The sequence below is a fragment of the Pelobates fuscus genome, chromosome 1, assembly GCF_036172605.1.
Source record: "Pelobates fuscus isolate aPelFus1 chromosome 1, aPelFus1.pri, whole genome shotgun sequence".
Classification (NCBI taxonomy): Eukaryota; Metazoa; Chordata; class Amphibia; order Anura; family Pelobatidae; genus Pelobates; species Pelobates fuscus.
The window spans coordinates 487,327,614-487,355,253 of record NC_086317.1 but is presented as its reverse complement, the minus strand read 5'-3'; the positions used below and the strand labels follow the sequence as shown (position 1 = coordinate 487,355,253).

The 27,640-nt window shown below is 39.9% G+C and overlaps 3 protein-coding genes across 4 annotated transcripts in view; 1 reads left to right on the top strand and 2 right to left on the bottom strand.

The window, feature by feature from the left end:
* The window catches only part of INPPL1 (inositol polyphosphate phosphatase like 1), a 122,441-nt gene extending 116,716 nt beyond the window's left edge, over positions 1-5,725 (top strand). For both annotated transcript variants that reach the window (XM_063432767.1, XM_063432776.1), the window contains one exon: positions 3,871-5,725. In XM_063432767.1, the coding sequence (XP_063288837.1) occupies positions 3,871-3,961 (91 nt within the window). In that variant the 3' untranslated portion in view covers positions 3,962-5,725. The remainder of the gene's footprint in view (positions 1-3,870) is intronic.
* The window catches only part of CLPB (ClpB family mitochondrial disaggregase), a 476,081-nt gene that overhangs the window by 233,971 nt on the left and 214,470 nt on the right, over positions 1-27,640 (bottom strand). The gene's annotated exons all lie outside the window — the stretch shown is intronic.
* PHOX2A (paired like homeobox 2A) lies at positions 11,133-19,388 on the bottom strand. The gene is made up of 3 exons (XM_063445003.1): positions 18,846-19,388; positions 14,054-14,241; positions 11,133-13,297 (listed from the first exon to the last, which is right to left on the bottom strand). The coding sequence occupies exons 1-3, from the start codon at positions 19,066-19,068 to the stop codon at positions 12,863-12,865; spliced, it is 846 nt and encodes a 281-aa protein (XP_063301073.1). The 5' UTR covers positions 19,069-19,388; the 3' UTR covers positions 11,133-12,862.

The following is a 27,640-nucleotide window of genomic DNA, read 5'->3' as shown; positions in this document are numbered from 1 at the left end:
AATGTGGGCTGGATCACTGGTGTTCTGGTGGAATGTGAACTGGATTCCTGGTGTTCCAGTGGAATGTGAGCTGGAGTTCTGGTGGAATGTGGGCTGGATCCCTGGTGATCCAGTGGAATGTGGGCTGGATCCCTGGCGATCCAGTGGAATGTGGGCTGGATCCCTGGCGATCCAGTGGAATGTGGGCTGGATCCCTGGCGATCCAGTGGAATGTGGGCTGGATCCCTGGCGATCCAGTGGAATGTGGGCTGGATCCCTGGCGATCCAGTGGAATGTGGGCTGGGTCCCTGGCGGTCCAGTGGAATGTGGGCTGGGTCCCTGGCGGTCCAGTGGAATGTGAGCTGGGGGGGCGTTGTGGTCTTCAGTGTGCAGATTACTTTAAGAGTACCCTTAACCCCTTAAGGACCAAACTTCTGGAATAAAAGGGAATCATGACATGTCACACGTTTCATGTGTCCTTAACCCCTTAACGACGAGTGACGGACGAGGTCCGTCACTCAGGGGAAACCCTTAACGACGAGTGACGGACCTTGTCCGTCACGCAGTAAAATTAACCCCAGATCGCCGCGATCGCGGGGTTAATGGTGCTCCGGTCTGCCTCTGTATTAGAGGCAGACCAGGAGCACCGGATCGGGCTGTCCCAGCACATGTGCCCGCTCTGCCAGCATGTCAGAGCGAGCACATGTGCTCTGTATACTCACCTTCCGCCTCCCTTCACTTCCGGGTTCACTGTGAAGTGCAGGGAGACGGATCAGTGCTGATCCTGCCCCCTGTGTAAAAAAAAAAAAATAAAGTTTATTTAAAATCCCACCCCCCTTTACCCATTTTAATAAAAAAATGAACCCCTTCCCTGCCAGTTGATCACTGACTACAGTGATCAATTGGCAGGGATTACATTTTACTATGATCTGAGTTTTTTTTTTTTTAACCCCTGAGGGTTAATTCTTTTTTTTTTTTTTTTTTAATTTCTTTTATTAAATAATGTAAGTATTTTAAAATTATAAATTTAGCTCGCTGGGGTGGGTGGAAGTTAGTGGGGAATTGGGGGATTTGGTGTTAGGCTAACTAGGGGTTAACGTTAAAAAAAAGTTTTAAAATAAGCTTTAAAATGTTAAAAAAAAAGTTTTAATAACGTTTAAGTAAAAAAAAAAAAAAAAAAAAAACACACCCCCATTTACCCAGTCCAAATAAAAATTAACCCCTTCCCTGCCAGTCGATCACTGCCTACAGTGATCAAAACACAGATCACAGTATTATACTGTGATCTCATTTTTTTTAACCCCTGACGAATAACTTTTATTTATTTTTTAATCCTCAGGGGTTCAATTTATTTAATTAACTAATTTAAATATTGTATAATTAAATATTTTGCTAGCTGGGGTGGGTGGGAGTTATCGGAAAATGGGGAATTTACGGTTAGTGCTGCTTACTGCTAGTTGGGGGTTAACGGTAAAAAAAAAAAGCTTAGAAAAATGTTAAATCTGTAAAAAAAAGTTTTAAGAAAGTTTAGGAAAGTTTAAAAAAAATTAATAAGCAAAACAAAAGTTTAAAAAATAGTTTTAAAATGTAAAAAAAGTCAAAATTCTACTGTGAATACTGAAAAGGACAGGTCTCCTGTATGGCACTGTAGCTTCACGAAATAGTGCCAAAGACATACAATGGGGGTGTCATTTTACTCAGCAGATTTAACTGAATACAAAATAAAACTTTGTACAGGAATAGCACACACCAACTTTACAAAATACACATGAGAAGTTCTTTGTTATAAGTTTATGTGCGAAAACCCCCAAAAAACACAATTTTACTCCAATATTTAGCAGAGATTGGCGGTGAAATGGCTACGTAGAAAGTGTCAAAACAACCTTAGGTAAATAGCCTGTGATGTCTACTTTATATAAATATATACTTTTGTGTGGCAATTTTGTTTTCTTTTATGGCTATTACGCTTACAAGACAAACATACCAAATTCTAAAATCGCTCCACATTAAAAGTTTATTTTACTCCTTGTGCTTTGTGACCTGTAACTACCAAAAAAAACTTAAAATCCCAGACACATTATATATTCTGTAATTCAGAACAACTAAATGAATTTATTTTTAATTACTTTCCTTAACCTGCACTAATTGTGCACACATTATTATTGCAAAAACTGTAAAAAAAAAAAAAAACAACACATTTTTCAATTTTTTTTGCATTTTTCTGTATTTTTTTTATAATAAATAAGCATGTATATATATATATATATATTGAATCAAATTAAAGCCCTTTCTGTCCTTTAAAAAACGGTATATAATATGCGTCGGTGCAATAAATTAGTCAAATGCAAATTGCAGTTGAACGCAAACAGCAAAAAATGCAAAAAATGCCGTTGTCATTAAGTGAAAGACAAGGTTCCGAAGCTCTGTCCTTAAGGGGTTAAGGGGTTAAAATGGTCTGTACCTGATATTGGTACAGACCACAATGCCCCCTCTGTGACGTTATGCAGGGATAACTTTTTGATCGTCTTGCCAACTCGAAGAGGGCCCACTCAAAGCTGGAACAACAGGACCAGACAGGGGCCCAAGAAAAAATTACAATTAATAAATAACCTAGGAAAAGTATTCCCAGGGGCACACTCTAATTAAATTACTGAGCATGCCTATGGTCTGTACATTTAAACCTGGATGTATATCGGGAGGCGTACAGTTCTCTAAGTGTCCATTGGAGGGCACTATAACAATGCACTGATCCATATTAGCAGCTGCTTGTAATGACTTGTAATAGCAAACATTGATCAGTATTCACATCTAGACTTCTAAACACGTGCTAAAAAGAGAACCTCATTATCAGAATGGGATAACAGACAAAGTTTTATATCACTTAATCAATGCTAGCTATTCTGGCAATGCATCATGGTATTGTTGATCACAGACATGTGCCAAGGTTAGGTTTCATTGTAATTCCTGCTAATTCTCACTTTAGGGGGATATCCCTGCCGGAGGGGTTTTTATTAAGTAATTCAAATAAATCCCAAGTTATGCATCAGGGTAAAGAATGAACAAGCAACTTACACCCTAAATGGCAGTGAATTAGGGATAACCACACACGAGAAGGATTTGGGAATTGTTATAGACAACAAATTAGGCAGCAACGTGCAATGTCAATCTGCAGCTGCTAAGGCCAGTAAGGTTTTGTCATGTATAAATAGGAACATTTAATATCAGAATTTAAAAAAATGTCATGTTGTCTCTTTATAAATCACTGGTAAGACCACTTCTTTAATATGCTGTGCAATATTGGGCACCTGTTCTGAAGAAGGATACCATGGCACAAAATAAGTGCAGAGGTGGGTTACAATATTGATAAGAAACATGGAAGATTTTAATTATGAAGAAACGTTAAGAAATGTAAAACTCTTTAGTTTAGAAAAAGGGGCCTTGTCTGGGAGTCTATTTAATAATAGCACTATACATAGGACAGAAGGTCGCACATTTAGACTGGAAGAAAGGAGTTTTACTCTAAGGCATAGGAAAGGGTTCAATAATAATGATGCTGAAGAAGTGGTTTTTATCAGTGTCTGTACAGATTTTTTAACTGGCTGGATTAAATCTTGCAAAAACACAATATTTAATATGTGGGGTTACAGCCTCTTTGTCCAAGGAACCGTCTGACTGCCATTCTGGGGTCGATAAAGATTATTTTTCCCAGTTTGTTTCAAACTTTATTTGCCTTTTGGATCAACAGAGGAAACGGATGTGAGGCTGAACTCGATGGATGCATGTCCGTTGTCAGTCTATGTAAATAGTTCATGAAAAGAAAGCCGCAATCTATCTGTGCACTGCATTGGGGTACTGTATATTAAATGACTTGTCTTTCGGTCTGTTTTTCAGTGACATCGTAGAAGAAGACCTAGAGGAGGCTGGAGTGTTGGATCCCAAGCACAAAAGGATTATTCTTGACAACCTCCAGCTCAGGAAATAGCTCTTGTGGCCTTATTTGCCATGTGTGGCCTCCATCTTGTTGTGTTTACAAGCCCGTTTCTTATTTAGCTCTGGTAGCCCTCAGATCTATTAAGGTCTAATTCCTAACCCAGGATATTCCTGTCTTTGCAATCCTACATGCTGCTTGAAAATGGAACCCATTGACAGACTGCCAGCACCACCATATTTACACTGTGTGTTCGTTAATCTTTCGAGAATACAGGGGTCTCCTCCCAAGCACTGACTTTTTATGTTTTTATATATTTAATTAGAAGAGAGCCTTTATTCTGAGTTTTGTGAAGCTTTTTGGTTTTTTTTTCTTTCATTCATTTATCTGATTTTCTATTTTTTTTTTTAGACCAAAATGGCTGTCAAATAGCAGTGACCTAGCTGTTGCTATGACAGCAGCCTTTGTTTCATAAAATGGCTGCCGGCATCCATTTTTCACACCGTTTTACTACTCACCTTACAGGTGATCTTAAACCCAGCAGCCCTGCTCAGGGGACACTGGTGTGTCACGCTATTTAAGGAAAAGGACACACTCATATTGAGCCATTTGGAGATTCAGACACAGGGACTGGCTGTGGTGTTAGCCGTTTTCTGGTATTGTTTTTCATTTGCTGTTATTGGCCACCATGAAGTTTATAAACTACTTACGCTGGCAAGGCCAGGTTCAAATCTTCTTCATGGTCTCTTAACGTCTAAATCCGTTAACCAAACGGGGGATTGACATCTCAAACTGCGAAGCAGAAAGACCCTTCCATCCCCGTATCGTCTTCGCCAAGGGAAATACCAAGACTCGGACTCTTCCAATGAATGTTAGAATATCATACTATCATAAGGTTTTTTTTTGTTCACTAAATCCTAAACGTTGTATCTGCCAGTGCAGAAATTGTTATAATTCTGTAGAATACGTCGTTTATTTTGTGTCCAGTCATTTCTGTAATTTCTGCGGTGTGTGCCGGATCAGAAAAGGGCGTTTTCTGCACTAGATGCACAGTAAGGGGCTGTGTGAATGTGGACATTAACCCTGTTATTGCCAGGGGTGAGGACCCACATGGACATGTAATGCCCGTCTCAAATCTCAGGTGCACTTCCAGGGACTTGTACCATACAAGTCTCCTCACTCTGCGGCTGCCCAGCCCTGATCTGTGTATTATATGCACAATGTATGCTAACTCACGTAATGTAATATTCACATATAACTAAAGCGCATTGTCTCGCAAAAAATCCCAATTCCTTCAAACAGAAACCCATTGCAAGCCGTGCTGTATCATGCTGTATCATGCTGTATAGTGCCTTGTGCTGGTTAACACAGTGAGTGCAAACCAGCTCGTTATCACAAACACCCACAATTATCCTGATCACAGAGAGACCCTCTCAAACCATTTGTTTTGCTTTTATCCCACACAAACCACATCCTGAACACAGATTACCCCATATCAAAATCTTCACCCAGGACCATATGCAGGGACACCCAGGACAATTTCTCTCTATTCCCCCCAAAGTCCAAATACTAAACCTGGCCGGGGAACTTCCGCTTGTCTTGCTGTACTATTACCTATTAGACTCACAGCTCAGGGCTAGCCAGCCTGTACTAGCCAGCCTGTACTCCCCAGCTCAGGGCTAGCCAGCCTGTACTAACCAGCCTGTACTCCCCAGCTCAGGGCTAGCCAGCCTGTACTAACCAGCCTGTACTAGCCAGCCTGTACTCCCCAGCTCAGGGCTAGCCAGCCTGTACTCCCCAGCTCAGGGCTAGCCAGCCTGTACTAACCAGCCTGTACTCCCAAGCTCAGGGCTAGCCAGCCTGTAGTCCCCATTAAGGGCTAGCCAGCCTGTAGTCCCCATTAAGGGCTAGCCAGACTGTAGTCCCCAGCTCAGGGCTGGCCAGCCTGTACTCCCCAGCTCAGGACTAGCCAGCCTGTACTAGCCAGCCTGTACTCCCAAGCTCAGGGCTAGCCAGCCTGTAGTCCCCATTAAGGGCTAGCCAGACTGTAGTCCCCAGCTCAGGGCTGGCCAGCCTGTACTCCCCAGCTCAGGACTAGCCAGCCTGTACTAGCCAGCCTGTACTCCCAAGCTCAGGGCTAGCCAGCCTGTAGTCCCCATTAAGGGCTAGCCAGACTGTAGTCCCTAGCTCAGGGCTAGCAGCCTGTAGTCCCCATTAAGGGCTAGCCAGACTGTAGTCCCCAGCTCAGGGCTGGCCAGCCTGTACTCCCCAGCTCAGGGCTGGCCAGCCTGTACTAACCAGCCTGTACTCCCCAGCCCAGGGCTAGCCAGCCTGTACTCCCCAGCTCAGGGCTGGCCAGCCTGTAGTCCCCAGCTCAGGACTAGCCAGCCTGTACTAACCAGCCTGTACTCCCAAGCTCAGGGCTAGCCAGCCTGTAGTCCCCATTAAGGGCTAGCCAGCCTGTAGTCCCTAGCTCAGGGCTAGCCAGCCTGTAGTCCCCAGCTCAGGCCTGGACAGCTCTTTGTTCCCCTGTACCAGTTACGTATTCAGCATTTTCCAGGGACTGTTCCAAAAAACTATTTATATTCTTGTATATCGCCCCTTCACCAGTTCCTCCCCCGATTTCACTTATGGTTTCATTCTAGCTCCTTTTTGTGGATTGTGTGTGAGCTCACACAATAAGAGCCCCCCAATCCTGGGTGGGTCCTCACTCCAAGTTTTGTAATGTGTGTATTGTGTGAGGGATACACGTATCGGATTGTAGGCACTGTTGACACATAGCGGGTTATTGATCAACGTCTGGATTGTTTGGAATTCAAGGTGTATTTCAATTTTTTGCGAAAATAACTGAATGGACATGTTTCCAGTTAAGCCGTTGTCGTCTAAAATGTGAAACCCACTTTGAAATTCCCGACAATTCAAACTTTTATAAATAATCCTCAAGCAGAGAGTAGAGCCAAGTCTGTGAATTGACACGTCCCATTTGAAGATGTATATTTTGCACCAAAGCACATTCCTAGCAGTATCCAGCCACATTCTCGCCTTTCCCGAGTGCCGTATCTGTAACATGGCGAGATTCGTACTATGTTACAGGGGAGCACGGAATTCCCTCCTCTCTAATGACTGTGTGCATACAGCAGGAGGGTAGTCACTGCTCTGCAATTTGTTTTTGTTTTTTTAGTTCAACGTTATACGGTTTTCTTGTTGTTAACCTTTTGTTCTGTATTTATGCTGCGTGTATATTGTGTACAATGCCGGTCTGTTACTGTTTGGGAACTCTGTGCCGTGAGACACACCGCGCTGTGGTGCTTTGCATCGGTAACAGATCTTTAAAAAGGGACTCGCCTGTCAATGGCCGCCTCCAATCGCAGTCAGGTGGGAGCTTTTTCGTGGACTGTTTTAGCATTCCCAAGGACGTGGCACTTACATCCCCCTCTGTCATCATTAACCTTGTTAACATTTCAAAGTGTAATAAATACAAATTTTAAAATAAGTGTGTTTTGGCAATAAAATTCTAATTAGGAACTGCTGCAGTTATGGGCGAATGTTTGGTTCTAATGATTTATTTGTTGGTGGGGCATCATTCATAAAGGCATGCTTTGATATGGAAGAGTGGTTTAGTGTGATATATATCTGTCACGTATATTAAATGCTTTCCTTTCACGATGAATCTATTAATGTACTTTAAACACGGCTCGGTAAATCTTGTCTGAATCTGTAAGGAGAAAAATTAACGCTCATTTACATAGAAATTACCAACTTCTGGAGATTAATATCACTCCCAAAATATATTATCACGGATTTCCTCCCTGGTTTAATAGTTAGAAGTGTCAAGCGATGTCTTCAACATGATATCTGTTACTCCGGCAGCATTACGTACAGCAGGAAAGAAAGCCCGTCTAATTCTATAAATGCCTTTTAATTCTAATAAATCCTTTATTCTTGTTCAAGTTATTTAGGGAGTGGACTATTGAAGCATTGGACGCCCCCATTGTGACGAGTTCAGTATCTACAGACTGTGAGACTTAGGGGTCAGTTATCACGCTCAGCTTCGTGACTGTCCCTGTCAATCGGCCTCAAACTATGCTACAAGCTAAAGCAGGCAATGTGTCCCAAGTTAAAATGCCACCGCCACAGCCTGTGTTTCAAATAAATTGTTTTTTTTATTTTGTTAAATGAAAAGAAGTCGGATTGGAAATTCCCACAATAATAGGGCCCTCAACTCCTCCTTTGTTTGTTTGTCAAATGTTGTGTTGTACCATTGTCTTTTTACTTGTACTAATTGTCCAGCCCTGCAGAATGTGCTGGCGCATTCTAAAAAAATAAATAAAAGTATAATAACTCCTTAAGGAAGGGGTTAACAGCTGGGTATTTTTCTTATTTAGAAAATTAGAACCTGTCCCCCCATGTTAGACATGTGTGTGGGTGTAGGCGGCCGGGAATCAGGGAGAGCTGTTTCCCCCAATTCCTGGTTTAGTGACTATCTCTGACTGTAACAGATTCATTCTGTGTTTTGTTGAGTTTGATATCTGCTGCTTTGTTTACTGTACCCGTTGGGATTGCCTGGTAGGTTATCGGAGGCCAATTTATTGGACTGGCTTGGGGAGAATAGCAGGGCCCTGTGGGCAAATAGACAATGGTGGTAGGAAACCAAGGTGAGATGAGACAGAATCTGCAGCACCTCGTCTAATGGACAGCACCACAGCATGGGAAAAACTGTGAGCTGCTTGGCATGTACCCATGGGCCATGTCACGGACGCCCTGCTTGCACAGCACAGACGCCCATCTCATGCAGCTCCTAATATGTAAATGGTACAATGTGCGCTGGTGAAAATCTGATCTGCTGGAGAACATATCTAATATCTCAATTATATTCCAAAACAAAGTCCAAGTTGCATAAAGTGTAGAAATATAGACATTTACTGAGCACAGAGCCGCTCCTGAGTTACCTCTGAATTCTGCTTTGGAGCCAAAGAAAAGTTAATTCTCAAACTGTGATTTTTCAATTATCTTTACTTGTCATTGTGTGTGAGCAAACCCTACAAAGAGAATGTATGCAGGGAGGGCTCGTTCCCTGCTAGACTGGCTACACAAGGGAACTGCGATTCAATTATTCTAACATACAGTCCAGGCCTGGATTGATCCTTATCCTCCTCGGCAATTTTTGGGGGTAACTTGTATATCACAGCCAGCACTACGGACAGGGTGCCATCATTAGAATTCGTTATCTACCTGAAACCAGGTCTAACAGTCTTTATGGTTAAACTTTACTGGTTTTGGTTTTAAATAATCTTATTTTTTAGGTTTTTTTTTTCTCTTTTTATATTTTTTAAATTCACTTGCATTTTTTAAAATCTCACCAAGTAGAAATATTGATTACTTTCTCACGGGAAGCGTGATATTTGGCAATGGGCGGGGCTTTAGCAAAGTTTCGTTTCAGTTGCTATGGTAACACCCCCCCTCAGTAAAATCGACCCCACAGAAGGCAAAGTGCAGACATCGTGGCCAGAGGAGAACAAAATGGCTGCGCCCCAAAATTGAGGAAAAAAATATAATGCATAAATAGACCAGTCGCAATGGGAGGAATATAGTGATTAAGATACAGGGCATAAAGAAAAAAAATCAAGATCAGCGACAAACAAAATGGTTCCATCTTGGAAAGATCCGACCAGCCTGTTCGCCGCCTGTTATAGTGCAGTGGTGATAGTAGATGGCGTGCAATTATCTCTTGGCTATTTTGGGTATAGTGTACGGTACAAAATTTATATGTCATACAATTTTGCTATATTATATTGTTAGTTATTATTCGTACGGTATTTGCTTTAATTGATTTTAATATTTTATTATTTATATAGCGCTAGCAAATTCCGTAGCGCTGTAAAAGGTTTGCAATGTGGCGTGCACATGTCATCGACTTGGGAGATGTGTGCGGTGTTTGTTCTCCTCGTTTGCAAACACTTTGCCAATTTTCAGAGTTTCGGTTATTTGCTGGGAAGGTGTTTGCTGTTAGTTTATCAAGGCCTTTGTGATGTTTCATTTCAGTCTCCGATGGTTCTGTTGACTCCTGAATATAATCCTGTTTGATATAACAGACCCTTTTTCACCGGTTGCATAATGGTAAATGTATTAGAATGTGTGTACTGGGACTCTGTCGGCATCATAGCTCATCACCAGCTTAGATTTGTCTGCAAAGTGCCTTGAATGTTAAATTCTAAATTTGCCACAGCAAATAAAAGTTTGAGTAAATGTTTATTGTTTTTATTATTTGCCAACATTTTGTTATACAGCTTGGCACAGTCATTGTCTTGTTACAAAGCCCCCCTCTGGACAGAGCCCTTTCTTATAGTTTCTTGTTTGTGTCACTGTCTTTGATGCTGGAGAACCATGAACTTTGGATGCTACCAATAGCTACAAGATAACTGGAGACCTCTCTCTGCTTCGGGCTTCATATACTAAACCCCAGAGGGGAGAGTGTCCATAATGGCGTCCGCATCCCTTTCAATCTAAAATCGGCCACAGCAAAACCAGAACCATAGAAACATAGACAGAGCTAATCTATGTCAGGATAAGGAGGATTCTGGTCCCCTCCTCTGTAAACCATTGTGGGTCTTTAGACTCCAGTTTGACAGACCTCGATTTTACTTGTTTGAAAACATTCTGCTGGCATAATTACTGCATAATAACAGCATAATTTTACAAAACTGACAGCAAACTTAACGTAAATTTAACATTTTACACCACAAGCATTTCCTTTGCTTAGAAGTAAGATCTATTCCCAATGAAGAATATCCAGACTTCCATCAATTATCTGCTCACATGAACCTCTATCATCAATATCTGAAAAGTGTTCTGTCCTTCGAGCCTTCCAGCAATAGATGGAAGATACAAGATCCTCGACTTAGACAGATTGACAAAGGAAAGGTGGGTAATGGCCATGCAAAGGCCGTGTTCCAGATTGGATCTCAATCTTTGTGATAGCTCCACCTAGAACATCGCCCAAACTCTTCCACAGTCCATAAAATACAATGTATTTGCTATATATGAACACTACCTGGAATAATGCCTTCTATTAATTACCCCAGAATTAATATCCAGAAACATCATTTGCTATACAGTAAAATCTCCTTCCAGACCGACAGCACTTGCTGAACAAAAATATTGTACAATAATGGTGTCATCTCTTGCTGTTTAATGCTAACAAAATAAAAAAAAAAACAAGGAAATGTACAGTTTAATAAATTAAATTTTATTTGGGATTAGCATAATTTGCAGATTTGTTCAATAAATTACAGGACATTTAAACAAAACCGTCATCTTTTCACAGCCCAGTAACAAGTTCTTATCTGTACACTGCGTGAGCTTTTTTTATTCTGTGCCGAGAGGTATATATAAGTATACAGAGACCTGTATGGATAATGTATCAAAAAGAAAAGATTTATCCCCCGGGATGCTCTGTTGTCGCTTGTCATCACCTGTCTTTCAGGACCTTATTTTTGTTAAACAGTAAATGTAATATTTTTGCAGTGTTTACATAATACATTTATTTGAAACTTGTCTTTCAATTCTTAGGTAACCTCTAAACCCCACCTCTACCCTAGTCATTCTTTATTCTAACAAATTTAGCGATTGATCTCTCCAACTGCAGAACATTCCTGGCATCGGAATAGGCCATGTAACTATGGTCAGAAGTCTAAACCAAACATTAATTGAGATCTATTGGCAGATGATATGGAGTTTAGACATAATAGAGCTGACCAGAAAATAGCAGAGAAGGTCCTTCAAGAGTTCAACAAGAGTGGTTGAGTCATCGATGGGTGGCAGAGTCTCAGATGGGCAATAGATTATGTTAGAACCTCTTACTAAGGCATTTTTCCAAATCTGCTCTATGAACGCCCTATTAGGTTCTGTCATTTGCTGGCACCACTGTAGCTGTTATGAAGGTGGACTTGGAGTCTGATCTCGATGGTTAATCAAGTATCAATATAGGCTGGAAACTGATCTTCCCCTAAGGCAACTCTTGAACTTGATGGTTTCTAAGCTAATTTAACTGTGTTCCCATTAAATGTCTCTTCCGTCCTCATATAAATACAAATATACACGCACATAAGTGGACAAACAGATGCCTCTTGGAAACAAAGAGACTCTTTAGCTGCTAATGGACCAGAAAATGTCTGTGGCAGATAATTGTCCCTAATCCTACAAAATGTTATTTCTGATTCATACAGAGTCCAGCGTAGGCCTGGTATCCTTATTTTATCTTAGTACTGAATGATATCCTCATCTGAAATATATTTATCCCAGAATGCCAGATGGCGATAATTTCCTTTATTCGTGACGTCTCTGTCATAGATTAAGAGTAATGTATTCAGCCAATAAATGAATAGTATAGCAGGGAGGTCATATGTGTCTCAAATTCAAAACAGTAAAAAAAAAAAATTATGAAGTTATCTCAGAGATCGAACACAAAACCTCATCGTATGCGACAAGGAGCAGTGTCTCCTGAAGAAAATAAACAAAAATAAAATTAAAATTATATGTAACATAAACCTACTTAAATATAATAAATAATAAATAAACCAATTTTAAAAAAAAAAATACCACCAACTATGATTGATCTATTGAGCCAATGAATATTGTGAGACCCCTAGGGCCATCACGGTGTCCATAATCTAGGTCCATGCCATAAGACATCTGGCTCTTATTCGAAAGCCAGAGTTATTTTCAATAACTTGATCATCTGTTCCAGATGTTGGAGTATATGTCCTCAACATCGATTGGTCACTGTCCATCTCTTTTGACACAGCAGATATGGGAAAATATCTGGCAGATTCTTCATTGATCCAAAGTGTAACTAAATCCAGGAGGGCTGTAACTTCCCCTGCGTACAATCCTCTCTTACTTTAGTCTGTTTGTCTTGATTTGTGTTTTTGCAATGTTGTCTCATTACTGTGTTATTTAAAACAGGTTTGTCTTCAGGGTGTTTGGCTTCCTGTGAAATGTGGATAAGACACCAGCAAATGGCCCAGGCACGGCATCTGCAGGTTGCCAAGCCTTGAGAAGGTCGGCTGTGTTACTGCTGCTTGTTGGGACCCCAGGCCAAACAGGGGCCTTCATGGTCTGGGCTGTAGTATGATTCGATACCAGGGCTGCAGCTGTTCCGGGGCTAGGACTGAGGCTTCCTCCAGGACTGTTAAGGTTGCCTGCAGTGGTTAGAGATGCTGTGCTGTCTGGGGTCGGGCTGCAGTTGGACTCTTTGGACTCGTCATCTTCTGAAGAAGAACGTGCATCTGACTTTTTGTTTCCTGATCCACCATTGGCGGTACTTCCATTTTTCGAATTGGCTGCTCTCTCCTGCTTGCGAAACTTGGCCCTTCTGTTCTGGAACCACACCTGTGAAACGGGTTAAAGAAAACAATTAAGGAAATGGCAGACTGCTTATTTTTGCAGTAAAATAAACAAAATCTCTGCACATTCTCATTACAGACCAGAAATTGGAGACAGGAGTCATTATCTCCTGCAAACAGTGTGCATATGTGCACATTCATAGACCCAATCTAGTTGCATGTCCACCTCCCAAGGCCCACCCTAATTCTACATGCACATCTCAGGACCTAGTGTAGTTATACATGTGAATCCCAGGACCCAGCCTAGTTCTACATGCACATCCCCAGATATAGCCTACTTCTATGTGCACATAGATCCAGCCTAGTTCTGCATGCACTTTCTCAGATGCAGTCTACTTCTACATGCACACCCTAAGGCCCAGCCTAGTACTACATGCACACCCCAAGGTTCGGCCTAGTTCTACATGCACACCCCAAGGCCCGGCCTAGTTCTACATGCACACCCCAAGGCCCGGCCTAGTTCTACATGCACACCCCAAGGCCCAGCCTAGTTCTACATGCACACCCCAAGGCCCGGCCTAGTTCTACATGCACACCCCAAGGCCCAGCCTAGTTCTACATGCACACCCCAAGGCCCCGCCTAGTTCTACATACACACCCCAATGCCCGGCCTAGTTCCAAATGCACTTCACAGAACCCAACTAAATGTGTGCATCCCAGGACCAAGCCTAGCTTTAGGCATATATCTCTAGACCCAGTGCATAATGTGATTACATCCCAGTACCTAGATATGTGTACATACCTGCACTCTGGCTTCTGTCAGGTCTATCTTAAGAGCCAGCTCTTCCCTGGTGTATATATCCGGATAGTGCGTCTCTGCAAACACTCGTTCCAGCTCCTTCAGCTGGGAACTGGTGAACGTTGTCCGAATCCTTCTCTGCTTCCTCTTTTCATTGATACTTGATGGGTCTGAGAAGAACTTGTATGGGACTAGGGGAAAGAAAGACCAAAATGTGTCAATATTGTATGAGCAGGCCTGGTAGAAGAAACAATATTAAATGAATGGGACTGGGAAATGTTTCTATTCTTTATAAAACTCGTTACATTTCCCATAAATACCCGGAACGAGGAAGAGGCCGCGTTCACTGTAACAGGATTCATCCAGGAAAATAGCCCCAATATAAGAAGTTAATTTGCATCAAATGCCTTGATCGTGCCCTTTCAGAGACTGCGACCTCAAAGCTTATCAAATTATTTATTATTTTTTGGATACATTTGGAACATGATTTACTATTTTGAAATATATTTTGATATTTTGATGTTTTATATATATTTTTATATATGAATATTTTTTTATATTTTAATTTTTTTAAAAGCTGATCCAAAAATATTAAATTGAGGCCTATGTAAGTAGGATATTTTATCCCTGTCAGCCATTGTTATACGCTCTGTCCTGTAACTGGGCGCCTCCATCTTAGCTCCCCGTCGGCCATTGTTATACGCTAAGTCCTGTAACTGGGCGCCTCCATCTTAGCTCCCTGTCAGCCATTGTTATACGCTCCGTCCTGTAACTGGGCGCCTCCATCTTAGCTCCCTGTCAGCCATTGTTATACGCTCCGTCCTGTAACTGGGCGCCTCCATTTTAGCTCCCTGTCAGCCATTGTTATACGCTCTGTCCTGTAACTGGGCGCCTCCATCTTAGCTAACCGTCAGCCATCTGTCCTTGCCACCTGGCCGCTTAGAGAAAGCATACAAAGAACAGGAGTAATGAAACAACGTTTCCATGTCTCCTCCTCATTTCTCCTCACTGTTTGCCCTGGATTGGCCTTGTCCGAACTGGATTATGGGGATTTGTAGACTTTGAGATTCATTTTGGACTGAACTGCAATTCGGCCAAATCTGGGTCTATTTTGGCTTATTTGGAGTTTGCCTGAATTGTGAGCCAGAATGTACCTGAATTATATACTAATTGGACCATGCAATGCATGGTGGTGGTGGTGGTAATGGTGATGGTGGTGGTGTCAATATTTTAAACGCCACATATGACTCCTAAAATAGATTGATGGGTAGGGACAGTCACTAAATATTGGTTTAGATTTTATTGACCGGTCAGGTGAGAAGTGAGCAGTAGTGGTCTATAAGTAGGAGCAGTAAAAGTGTTTTTTATTGTATATTTAATATATAACGTGTAAATATATATTTTTTGTACTCCTCCTTCTGTGTTTCTTCCTTTAGTTACTTCCTCGGAGTTGCTCCAATCAGTGTCCGGCAAGATATATGCATATTATAAAATCTGCACACACCGATTGGCCATTATCGCACCTGTTTGGTTTGCTCTCTTGATTTGGTTCCGAATCGACATTCGGCCGAGCTGCACGGACATGCGATTTTGAGCACCCTGAAATATTTTCCAAACACTTTGACCGTAAATTCTCACCATGTCTACGTCTAATCATTGTTTTAATCATTAATATAAATTTAACAAAAAAAACATATTAGATTCAGTGAATGTGTATACATACAAATATGTACCTATATATCACAACCTTTCTCTGCCATCTCCCATCCTTCAGGTACATACAGATCATTGGATTCCCTCCCTCATCCTGGCACCATAACTACTACAGGAGGCAGATCTGTCACAGAGTTCTACTACACAGTACAGAGCGAGAAATGGGGTATTTAGTCCGTGATGCTTAGCTCGGACAGTATACAGCACTGTTAGGATTGTACACTCAGCAGTACATTTCACTGAAGGGCAACTACAATCAAGTAGCCAATTTGAAGGCAAAACTTGCCCACTGCCACATGTTAATTGTTTTACACCAATACTGCAATAATAAACAATGAAAATAGTTGCATGTTATATTTCTTATTGTGCTGTGTTGTGCAGGCCACAAATCTCTCTATATTGGTAGTACGGGGGCAAATGCCCCCCTTACCAGCCACATTGTACACTGTGAGCAGGGGTACCCTAATGATGTCATCACCAGGAATCCAAAGCTAAGCTGAGATCGACGACGGTCTGAAAAGACCCAATGTTTTAATTCAATTACTAAAATGGAAAAAAGGTCAATAGATAAATGGGTCTAAATAAGAAAACCCTAATTATTTAAAAAAAATAAAAAAAAACGTACTCATCCCATCCCCCAGAAAAAAACATTCAATGTTTAAAAAAATAAATAAATATATACATTTATAGATAGAGAAAAAAAAAATTAAATAATTCATTTTGGGTTTGGTGATTTCAACACTAATAACACTAATAGCCAAAAATAAATGAAAAACGTAAAAGGTGAGAGATATTTCCATTTATTTTGATGTATATTTCTTTTCTGGTATATTAGTGGCAAAAAATATTAATCGATGTTATATGAAACGTACTACTTGAATTTTTTTTTCATTTTTTTATATTTTAATCCGAATCGTAGTAATATTATTCAATCTATAAACATTTAGTACGTGTATACAGAAGCCCTATATGTCCTATATAAAGCAATATATAATACGTAATATGTAACGTGTATATAATACGCTAAATACAAACGAGGGAAATTACGGTTTGAACAATTGGGTTTCAAAATTCTTCAGTCCTTAAGAGATTTATTGTACAATACGTAAATGGGATACGAATTATAATAATACAATTATTGGGAATTGGGAATAAAGGTGACAGAATTGTTCTCAATACATTTTATTTTATTTTAATCGTGTGTAATAATAATTTAGCGCCAAATAAATCCTGTCTCCAATTACTTTTTATTTCTCGTGGTATTTTCGCCATTGGTTGGGTTTTAGAATTTGCGCAATTAGTCAATCAATGAGCGCCAGTAATTTATTGACATTTCCTGCCAGTGTTTTTATGTAACGGTTTAATTATCCATAAAATAGCGCATGCACAAACTTCTCCCCAAAAACTGGAAGAATTTCTAAATGAGAATCTGCCTCCTTTCTACGTAACTCTTCGATTTCACCGAAACGCTGGGAGAGCTGCGATGGAGATTACGGAGCAATCATCACGAACATTGCGGTGGTTTCCATGGTGACTGCTCCACTTTTAGATCTCTGCCCCAGGAACGCCTGAGCTGTCTGGGAGTAGGTGGGCCCTGGTACACTCTCACAAGCCCTCTATAAACAATTCAGCTGGGTATTGGTAACAATATTTGGATAAGGAGGAATTATTGCCATCACAAAAATGGTTGTTTTGAAAATGGCGAATCGCGTAATATGTAAAAAACATAAAAATTAAAGTGCAACATATTAAAATTTAATCCTATAGTTTTATGTACAATAGCTAGTATTTATAAATACAATTGTGGTGAGTACACAATTTACTGTGCAAGGTATGTGTTTACATATTGTGATTGTACCTCAATAATACAACATGTAGCTCTGCAGCTTTAATACAAGGTGTGTGTCTGTCTGTCTGCCTGTCTTTGTGTGTCTGTCTGTCTGCCTGTCTGTGTGTGTGTGTGTGCCTGTCTACGTGTGTCTCTCTGTGTGTGTGTGTGTGTGTGTGTGTGTGTGTGTCTGTCTGTCTGTCGGTCTGTGTGTGTGTGTGTCTGTGTGTGTGTGTGTGTGTCTGTCTGTCTGTACAGTTCCAGGATATTGGTAGTAGACACTGTGATTTGATGGTAGTAGCATATACAGGACACTGACACTATGTGTTGATGGTAGTAGTAGATACAGGACACTGACACTATGTGTTGATGGTAGTAGTAGATACAGGACACTGACACTATGTGTTGATGGTAGTAGTATATACTGGACACTGACACTATGTGTTGATGGTAGTAGTAGATACAGGACACTGATACTATGTGTTGATGGTAGTAGTATATACTGGACACTGATACTATGTGTTGATGGTAGTAGTATATATAGGACACTGACACTATGTGTTGATGGTAGTAGTATATACCGGACACTGACACTATGTGTTGATGGTAGTAGTAGATACAGGACACTGACACTATGTGTTGACGGTAGTAGTATAAACAGGGCACTGACACTATGTGTTGGTGGTAGTAGTAGATACAGGACACTGATACTATGTGTTGGTGGTAGTAGTAGATACAGGGCACTGACACTATGTGTTGGTGGTAGTAGTAGATACAGGGCACTGACACTATGTGTTGGTGGTAGAAGTAGATACAGGGCACTGACACTGTGTTGGTGGTAGTAGTAGATACAGGGCACTGACACTGTGTTGATGGTAGTAGTAGATACAGGACACTGACACTATGTGTCGGTGGTAGTAGTATATACAGGGCACTGAAACTATGTGTTGGTGGTAGTAGTAGTAGATACAGGACACTGACACTATGTGTTGATGGCTGACTCTATGATTAAGTGGCAGGTGGTTCTGCTGCACAAAGTTTCCTAACTCAATAAATGCTGTCACCTAATACCATCGCACCCCCTATCCTCATGGAAAGTTTTTCCTGGGATTTAAAGGGGAAGATGTGATTGCCCCAATCATGAGTACAGGATGATCTGCATTTAGCTGAATAATGTTTCACTTCCCAGAATTTGGGGTACACAGTATACATGTTTGGGGTACACACCGTATAAAGGTAAGTAGCCTGAGATACCTGTAGTGTATGGAGAAGGCTGGTGGTCTCTCAGTGCCCCCAGGGTGCAGTTGGCCGTGGTCAGAGGAGGACATCCAGAGTTGGCCCCGAAGCTGGTCCTGATGGGGTTGTACTGGAAGCTGTTGGCCTGGCTGCAGGAACTGAAGTCTGCATAGGCTGATGCTTCCATGGCTGCCATACAGGAGTCATAGGAATTCAGGTAAGAATAATCCATTTTGTACATAGATGAAGCCCTGGCAGAGTTTCTGGAGGAGCAGAGGAAACCTTGGAGGAGATCAGAGCCTTCAACTTCTGCAAGACCTGGTCTAGCAAGTGTCAAGTTCTGTGGTCCTCTCTAGGTGGACATGGCAGCTTGTTCTCCTTGTGTTGTCCTCCTTACTTCTTCTGGAACTGGTGGGTGAGAGTCCTGGTGTCCTGATTCCTCCTGGTGTCCTGATACCTCCTGGTGTCTCCTGGTGCCTCCTGAAACCTTCCACCCCTGTCTCCTGGAGCCCTGGCAATGCTGTCCTTGGCTGTAGAGAGGGTTATGATCTACTTGCTGGAGGTAGGACACATATCAAGGCGGGGAGCTTTTTGCATGACAATACAACAAAAGTCTATTGGGGGCAGCAGAAAGTGCTGGATCCCCTCCCCCTAATGCATCACTAATTCTCATTTAACCCTTTAAATCCCAGGCTCCATCTCATGTTGTCAGTGTGGTATACAGGTTTATCCCAGTCCTGGGTGCCCTAATTCCCATGATATATGCCCCCCATTCTGGATCTAGGTTCTGGAATCAGATTCGGTATCAGACTGAGCACACAGTTTGCTTTGAGCATCAGGGAGAGGGGGGGGAGGCTAATAATTGAATTTTGTTGAAATGTGTTTTTTTTCTGAGTCAGGATCATAAAGCTTTCTGGTTTTATTCAATTTTCACATCGGTTCCCCCCCATTAAAATAAGCCATTTAATAAATGGATATTGTGTGTGTTCTCTGCCCCAGAAATGCTATTATTGCACAGAGGATTTTATTACAATGAGCAGGGAATAGGACACGTCGGTCCATGGATGGAATTGGATTCATTACAATTAATCTAACTCATTTTGGGGGAATTTACCTGATTTTAGCTTTTCATTTGGTGCTAAATGTATGACCCCAGCAAGTGCAATGCTCACAAATAGCACATGGGATGCTGACCTGGGTCCAGTCTGTTCCCTTCCATTCTACCAGAATTATTACACACAGGGTTCTGTTTCAGTAATCTATAAATCCTTTCTGGATGTCTGAGGGTGCGATCCATAAAGCCAGGAGTATTTCTTTCTCAATAAAACCAAAACATTTATTAACATTGTGTCTCCTGTCATTGCTGTTCTATTTGAATATTTGGAGATTCTATCATTTGTTTTTGCTATTATTGTGTTATATATATTTTTCTTTATCCTTCCAAATATTTCCCAGTTCCACATTATATTTATATTGTATCACAGGAGATCAGTGTGTGAGACTGGGTTCTGGCTAATCCCTTTATCCAGGATCTATTAGATTAAATTAACAGACTGCAATATTCTATTGGATTATCTCAATGGGTTATTAGGAATTGGGATTATTAGACTGGGCTATTTGTGGCTCTATAGCCCATAGAGGGGTTTGGATATGTCCCCTTAATTCCATAAATCTGATTTCCTGGTTATGAGTTAAATGGCAAGGAGGAGAATATAGAGATTATTGGAATATTCTGTCCCAGAAAAGGACAAATTGGGAGATTAATGGAAATGTAAGATTAGGTATTTATTACATGATTAATATTATACATGGCAGTAACATAATACAACATATAATGCCGGTAATATTTACAGTGAAATACATATATTTATATTATAATGGAATTAGGCATACTACTGGGAATATTTAGATTAATACTAAACATATTATAAATATTGTAAAATCAGCAATAATGCTGCAAGTAATTGGGCCAATATAATAAAACAAATATTTTCTAATACGAGCAATCAGAATGTAAACAGATAAATGGCATATTTACATACATACAATAATATTGGCTAATCTGTGGTATATTGTGTTGCAATAATTCAAATAACGAAACGAATATTTATCATATAGTATCAGCAACAATACTCGGAATCATTCTATTACTAAGGCATGCATTGATTATATTAGCAATAATAGTGCTGATAATTCGATTCATAGAATGTGTATTGGCAGCATTCATTATTATAACATGATCTTACCAAACTAAAATATCCCAATTAAACAGGAAATAGAAACATTGCATTATTGTTGGTTTTAGAAGAACTAAATCATTCTATATTTCAGTATTAATAATGTTACTAAACAATTAGTAAGATTTAATAATTAGAAGATCATGGAACGAGTTAAACTGCTATTAATAATTACAAGAACCTGCTGCACGAATTGTTTTATGTTCTCTGTTAAACAAAACTTGCAATTAATAAATCGAGTTTAATTAGCCCGGATCATCGAATCACAGGGTTTGTCCCCAAGAAAAAGAATGGAATGCCGGATAATTCTGGAGTAAGGATTTAATTTACCATGTCTTCATAATTAATCATGGATAGTTTGGGAATTATTATTATTGTTATTATTATTATTTTATTTAACATTGTTATTATTATTATTATTATTATTGTTATTATTATTATTTTATTTAGCATTGTTATTATTATTATTATTATTGTTATTGTTATTATTATTATTATTTAGCATTGTTATTATTTATTTTTTTCCAATTCGAAATGTGTGGGGTTTTTTTTTGTTTTTTTTATGTGAATGTATTTTTTTGTAATGTTTATTTTTTGGCTTACTAATGGTATTTTTGTTTAATGATATCAGTTTTGATTTACAATGTATCTTTATTTGTTGGAAATGTTTCGTTGTTATAGAATTCTTGGTATCTCAATGCTGAGCCCCCTGTCCCCCTGTCCCCATTGTGGAGGGGGGTTCTGTAGAATTTAACCTTGTCAGTGCCAGGGAGCAGCCTGTAGGTAAGTGGCAGTGGGTGCTCATACTGTATGCATTGCCCTCTCTCTCTCTGCCTCCTAAATATGAATATGTCAGATTGTGCATTTATTCTCCATCAGTCCCTTACACACAAACAGCTATCTCTGTAAATAGGACGATTTGATGGCTGAAATTTACTTGTTTAATCATTTTTAACTTGATTTATCCTGTGTGTGGGAGATGGCTCAGTCCTGTCTGAATTACATGTATCCAATAGCTTGCTTTAAATCTTTGTGAGCAAATACATATTTATTTTAGATCTAAGAAGAGAAATATATTGAAGGAGAGGCAGTGAGTGGGAGAGAGGGAGGGATAGATAGAGAGATAGATAGATAGATAGATAGATAGATAAAGAGAGAGGGGGGGCAGACAGATCTAGAGAGAGAGAGAGAGAGAGAGAGAGAAAGAGCATGTAGATTGTTATTAGATGTGAAATAAATGAATTAGCAGTAGAATGTCTCATTATTTTGTCAGTACTAATTACTAGTTGTTTTGCTTCTAATCAATATCTTTTATATGATAAGATTTATGTTTCTTGTCTTAATATATTTGGGACCATTTATCAGTTTGTTAAAATGTAAAATTGATTAAAGTAATTTTGTTTAATTTAATGAATGGGTTATTTGTTTCAATGCTTGGCCTATTCCTCACATTTAAAACATAGATCATTTTGCTTTAAAACGATTCCAACCAATTATGGTGAATTATTAGTGATTATTGCCAATCCTGTCCCTGCAATGTAAACAGTCTGATATAAAATAATGGACAATAAATGTTTGTAACTAGCATCATGGAAATCAAAGGGTCACAGGAAAATCATGCAGAAAGGGTTAAATGTTATTTCCCCAGTTTTCTGATTGTGTCTGCCTAATATCTGGGACTCCTTTATTATAGCCTTTCTGCATTGCCTGTCTCTGTTTAACCTTTTAGTTTGTTGGTTGGGGAGACAGCCCCCCTGGCACTCACAGGGTTAAGACCCAGGGTGTGCTGGTTATTATACCATTTACTGGTTAATGTTGCCATTAACTGCTTTTGAAAGCAGATATTTCACTGTCTCTGTGCTGTGTTCCTGCTTCCTCCCCCTCCTCACTAATTTAATCACCCCCTCCCCTGCCCCTCTCTCAGACCTGAGGCTTTATCTTAAATATATCGCTCTAGTTTATGGGCTAAAAGCAAAGTGACACAGATTGACAAACACAGGACAGGTGGACACATTACAGGGGCTTATCTGCTAAGCAGTGCATTGGGCTGTCTGGTACAGACTGCACTATCCCTCCATTAACCTGTAATCCCCATAATTAACAGCTAATTAACCAATTAACCTGTTTCCCTCTCCCTCTGTGGGCTGGAATGTCCCTCTGGAGCAGTCACCCTGCTGGCTTAACCCCTTCAGTAAATAGCAATTTAGCTTCCAGATCCTCTATGGGTTTTTAATACATTATTATTATTATTATTATTATTGTTCTTCTTCTTCTTATTATTATTATTATTATTATTATTATTATTGTTATCATTATTATTATTATTATTATTATTGTTATTGTTATTGTTATTGTTATTATTATTGTTATTATTGTTATTATTATTATTATTATTGTTATTGTTATTGTTATTGTTATTATTATTATTATTGTTATTATTATTATTATTATTATTATTGTTATTGTTATTGTTATTGTTATTATCATTGTTATTATTGTTATTATTATTATTATTATTGTTATTGTTATTGTTATTATTATTATTAATAATAAAATTTGACCTCTTTGTGGTGATGGGCTGTACACGGAGAGTGATGTAATATGCACATTCTGTAAGTTGCAGGAAATCAATGAGTTAATTAATTAGATTTGAATAAAAAAAAGAACTGCCTTGATTGATCTGATTGACTTCCTTCCTGCAGCATATGAAGCCTACATACTATATTACAGGGCAGAACGTTTCGCGTGCAGTGTTACCACGTGTTACCCACATGGTTATTTATTAAGGTGGGAATTGTACTGACATTTTAAAAAGTGAATTTTAAATGTGAGGCGATTTAGCTGAATTGGAAAGTGTTAGTAGTGGAGGCAGGGTGCGGCGCCCGGTGGGCCCGAGGTTAGAAGTCAAACCTGTTTTATTTATACTTGCACGTATGTAACATGGCTTCATAATAACCTTTAATATAATATCAGTTTGAAAATCACCACCTGTATAATAGCCTTTTATATAATAACGGTTTGATAATGACCATCTATATAACAACATTTTATATAATAACAGTTTGATGTATAATAACCTTTTATATAACAGTTTCATAATCACCACCTATAGAATAACCTTTTATATAATAATGGTTTGATAATAATCACTTATATAATAACCTTTTATATAATAACAGTTTGTTAATCACTACCTATATAATAACCTTTTATATAACTATTTGATAATCACCACCTATATAATAACTTTTAATATAATAACGGTTTGATAATCACCACCTGTATAATAACCTTTTATACAATAAGGGTTTGATAATCACCACCTATATAATAACCTTTTATATAATAACAGTTTGAAAATACCCAACTTTATAATAAACTTTTATATAACGGTTTGATAATCACCACCTATATAATAACCTTTTATATAACGGTTTGTCAATCACCACCTATATGATAACCTTTTATATAATAACAGTTGATAATCACCATCTATATAATAACCTTTTATATATGCATTTCTCCACTAATCTCCAAACTCTCCTTTTACCCATCTCAAACCTCACCTGTCCTAGCTCCGCAACCTCCTTCTACAATTCCACCCTCTCCTCTCAACTAGACATCATGGCACCTCCTACATTTAAACGCAGCAGGCGTCCCCAACAACAACCCTGGCACACCAAGCTCACTCGATACCAACAAAAAATGCTCCAGAACTGCTGAGCACTGCTGGAGAAAGTCTCACTGTGCGTCTGACTTTCTCCACTATAACTTTATGCTGCGCTCATACAGCTTGTCTCTTTCCTCTGGGGGGAGGGGTGAGGGAGTGGGAGGGGGAGGGGGGGGGGAAATGCCAACCCAAGCACCCAGGCAAATTCCTTGTTTGCCTTGTGTCCTGGTGCCCCCCGTGGTGCCTTGTGTCCTTAGGGCCCCCCGTGGTGGTAAACGACTAATATTTTATCTGTGAAAGTGTGTGTTGGTTAAATAGTGTGTGTGAAAATGAATGCATATGTGTGCCGTTGACTGTATTGGTCAGTGAGTGTATGTCAGTGAATGTATCAATGAGGGTGTGTGTCTATCAGTCAAAAAAGTGGCCCTGACATAAATTGGTGAGGTAAATTTAGATTAGGGGGGGTGCCCGAATTTAGTTGTGCCTAGGGCAGCACGATTCCAAAATACACCACTGCTCATAACCACACTCTCCCGCGAACCCAAACAACTATTTCACACATTTAACTCTCTTCTTCGTCCTATTGTTCCTCCTCCACCTACTAACTTGACCGCCTCAGACTTTGCAACTCACTTCACTGACAAGATCTCTACAATCAGAGAAGAGATCTCTCATCTCTCTCCTCCCCCTTACAATACTTCCCCTAACTTCACTCCCTCTGCTGCTCTTCGTTCATTCGCACCCGCTACATTGGAAGAGGTTTCTGCTCTGCTCCAGTCCTCCCGCCCCACCACCTGCTCCCTAGATCCAATTCCCTCGCATCTCATCTATACTCTGCCTTCTTCTCTTTCTCTACCTCACTAAAATTCTCAATCTCTCTCTCTCCTATGGCATATTTCCACCGCCCTTCAAACATGCAACTGTAACCCCAATTCTAAAGAAGCCCAATCTTGACCCTAACTCCCCATCCAACTATCGTCCTATCTCGCTACTGCCTTTTGCATCCAAGATCCTTGAAAGAATTGTGTATGCGAGATTGACAGACTTCCTCGAGTCCAACTCTCTGCTAGACCCACTTCAGTCTGGTTTCTGCGCTAAGCACTCTGTGGAAACGGTACTGACCAAAGTATCCAATGATCTACTCGCTGCAAAATCTCGTGGTCACTACTCTATCCTAATTCTCCTTTTGACACTGTTAATCATCAACAGCTTCTTCTCATCCTCCGCAATATCGGTCTACAAGATATTGCTCTCTCCTGGTGCTCCTCCTACCTCTCCCAGCGCTCTTTCAGTGTTTCTTTCTCTGGCTCTGCTTCTTCTCCCCAACTCCTCTGTGTTGGTGTCCCCCCAGGTTCAGTCCTTGGTCCCGTCCCCCCAGGTTCAGTCCTTGGTCCCCTACTGTTCTCTATCTATACTGCCTCCCTTGGTAAACTCATTAGCTTCTTTGGCTTCCAATATCATTTCTATGCGGATGACACGCAAATCTACCTGTCCTCTCCTGATCTCTTCCCGTCTCTCTTGACTAGTGTCTCTGACTGCCTCTCTGTGGTTTCTAACTGGATGGCTGCCCACTTCCTTAAACTAAACTTGACCAAAACTGAAATTCTGGTCTTTCCTCCCTCAAGTGTTGCTACTCCTGTGTCTGTCTCCCTCCAAGTCAACGGTGCTACCATCTGCTCCAGCTGCCTAGGTATTCTCTTTGACTCCGACCTCTCCTTCACGCCTCATGTTCAGTCTATCACCAAATCCTGTCGTTTCCATCTCAAAAACATTCCGTGCATCCGACCCTACTTAACACCAGATGCGACTTCATCTTCCTTTCCGCCCGCACCTCCCACGCCTCACCTTTCTGTCAGTCCCTACATTGGCTTCCTGTAGGACATAGGGCTCAATTTAAAATTCTGGTTCTTGCTTTCAAATCTCTACATAATTCTGCTCCCACCTATCTATCTTCCCTAATACACAAGTATGTCCCGTCTAGGCCCTTACGCACTGCTGAAGACTTACGTCTATCTTCTGTCCGTACTCCCACCTCTGATGCTCACCTGCAAGACCTCTCCAGGGCTGCACCGTTCCTGTGGAACTCACTTCCCTCCTCCGTTAGATGCTCACCCAGTCTCCACTTCTTCAAAAAATCATTAAAAACCCACTTCTTCATAAAAGCGTATCAATTAAACTGTTAATAGCTCCCGAAAGATTCCTCTCTTGCAACTGTCATTAGTCTAATACTATCCTTATCTTTTGTGTCACTTTACCCCACTCCCTCTAGCATGTAAGCTCATTGAGCAGGGCTCTCAACCCCTCTGTTCCTGTGTGTCCAATTTGTCTGGCTACAACTACATGTCTGTTCGTCTACCCACTGTAAAGCGCTGCAGAATTTGTTGGCGCTATATAAATAATAACATAATAATAATAAAAATAAAATAACAGTTTGATAATCACCACCTATATAATAACCTTTTATATAAAAACAGTTTGATAATCACCTCCTGTATAATAACCTTTTATGTAATAACAGTTTGATAATCACCACCTATATAATAACCTTTTATATAATAATAGTTTGATAATCACCACCTATATAATAACCTTTTATATAATAACAGTTTGATAATCACCACCGTTATAATAACCTTTTATATAATAACAGTTTGATAATCACATCTATGTAATAACATTTTATATAATTAATATAATATTATATTATATATAAAATTATATTATTATACCGAGACTGGATTATTAGACATTAGATACATAGAATTACTATACCGTTACCGTATTATTAGACATAAGATACATAGTATTACTATCCCGATACTGGATTATTAGACATTGGATACATAGTATTACTATCCCAATACTGGATTATTAGACATTGGATACATAGTATTACTATCCCGATA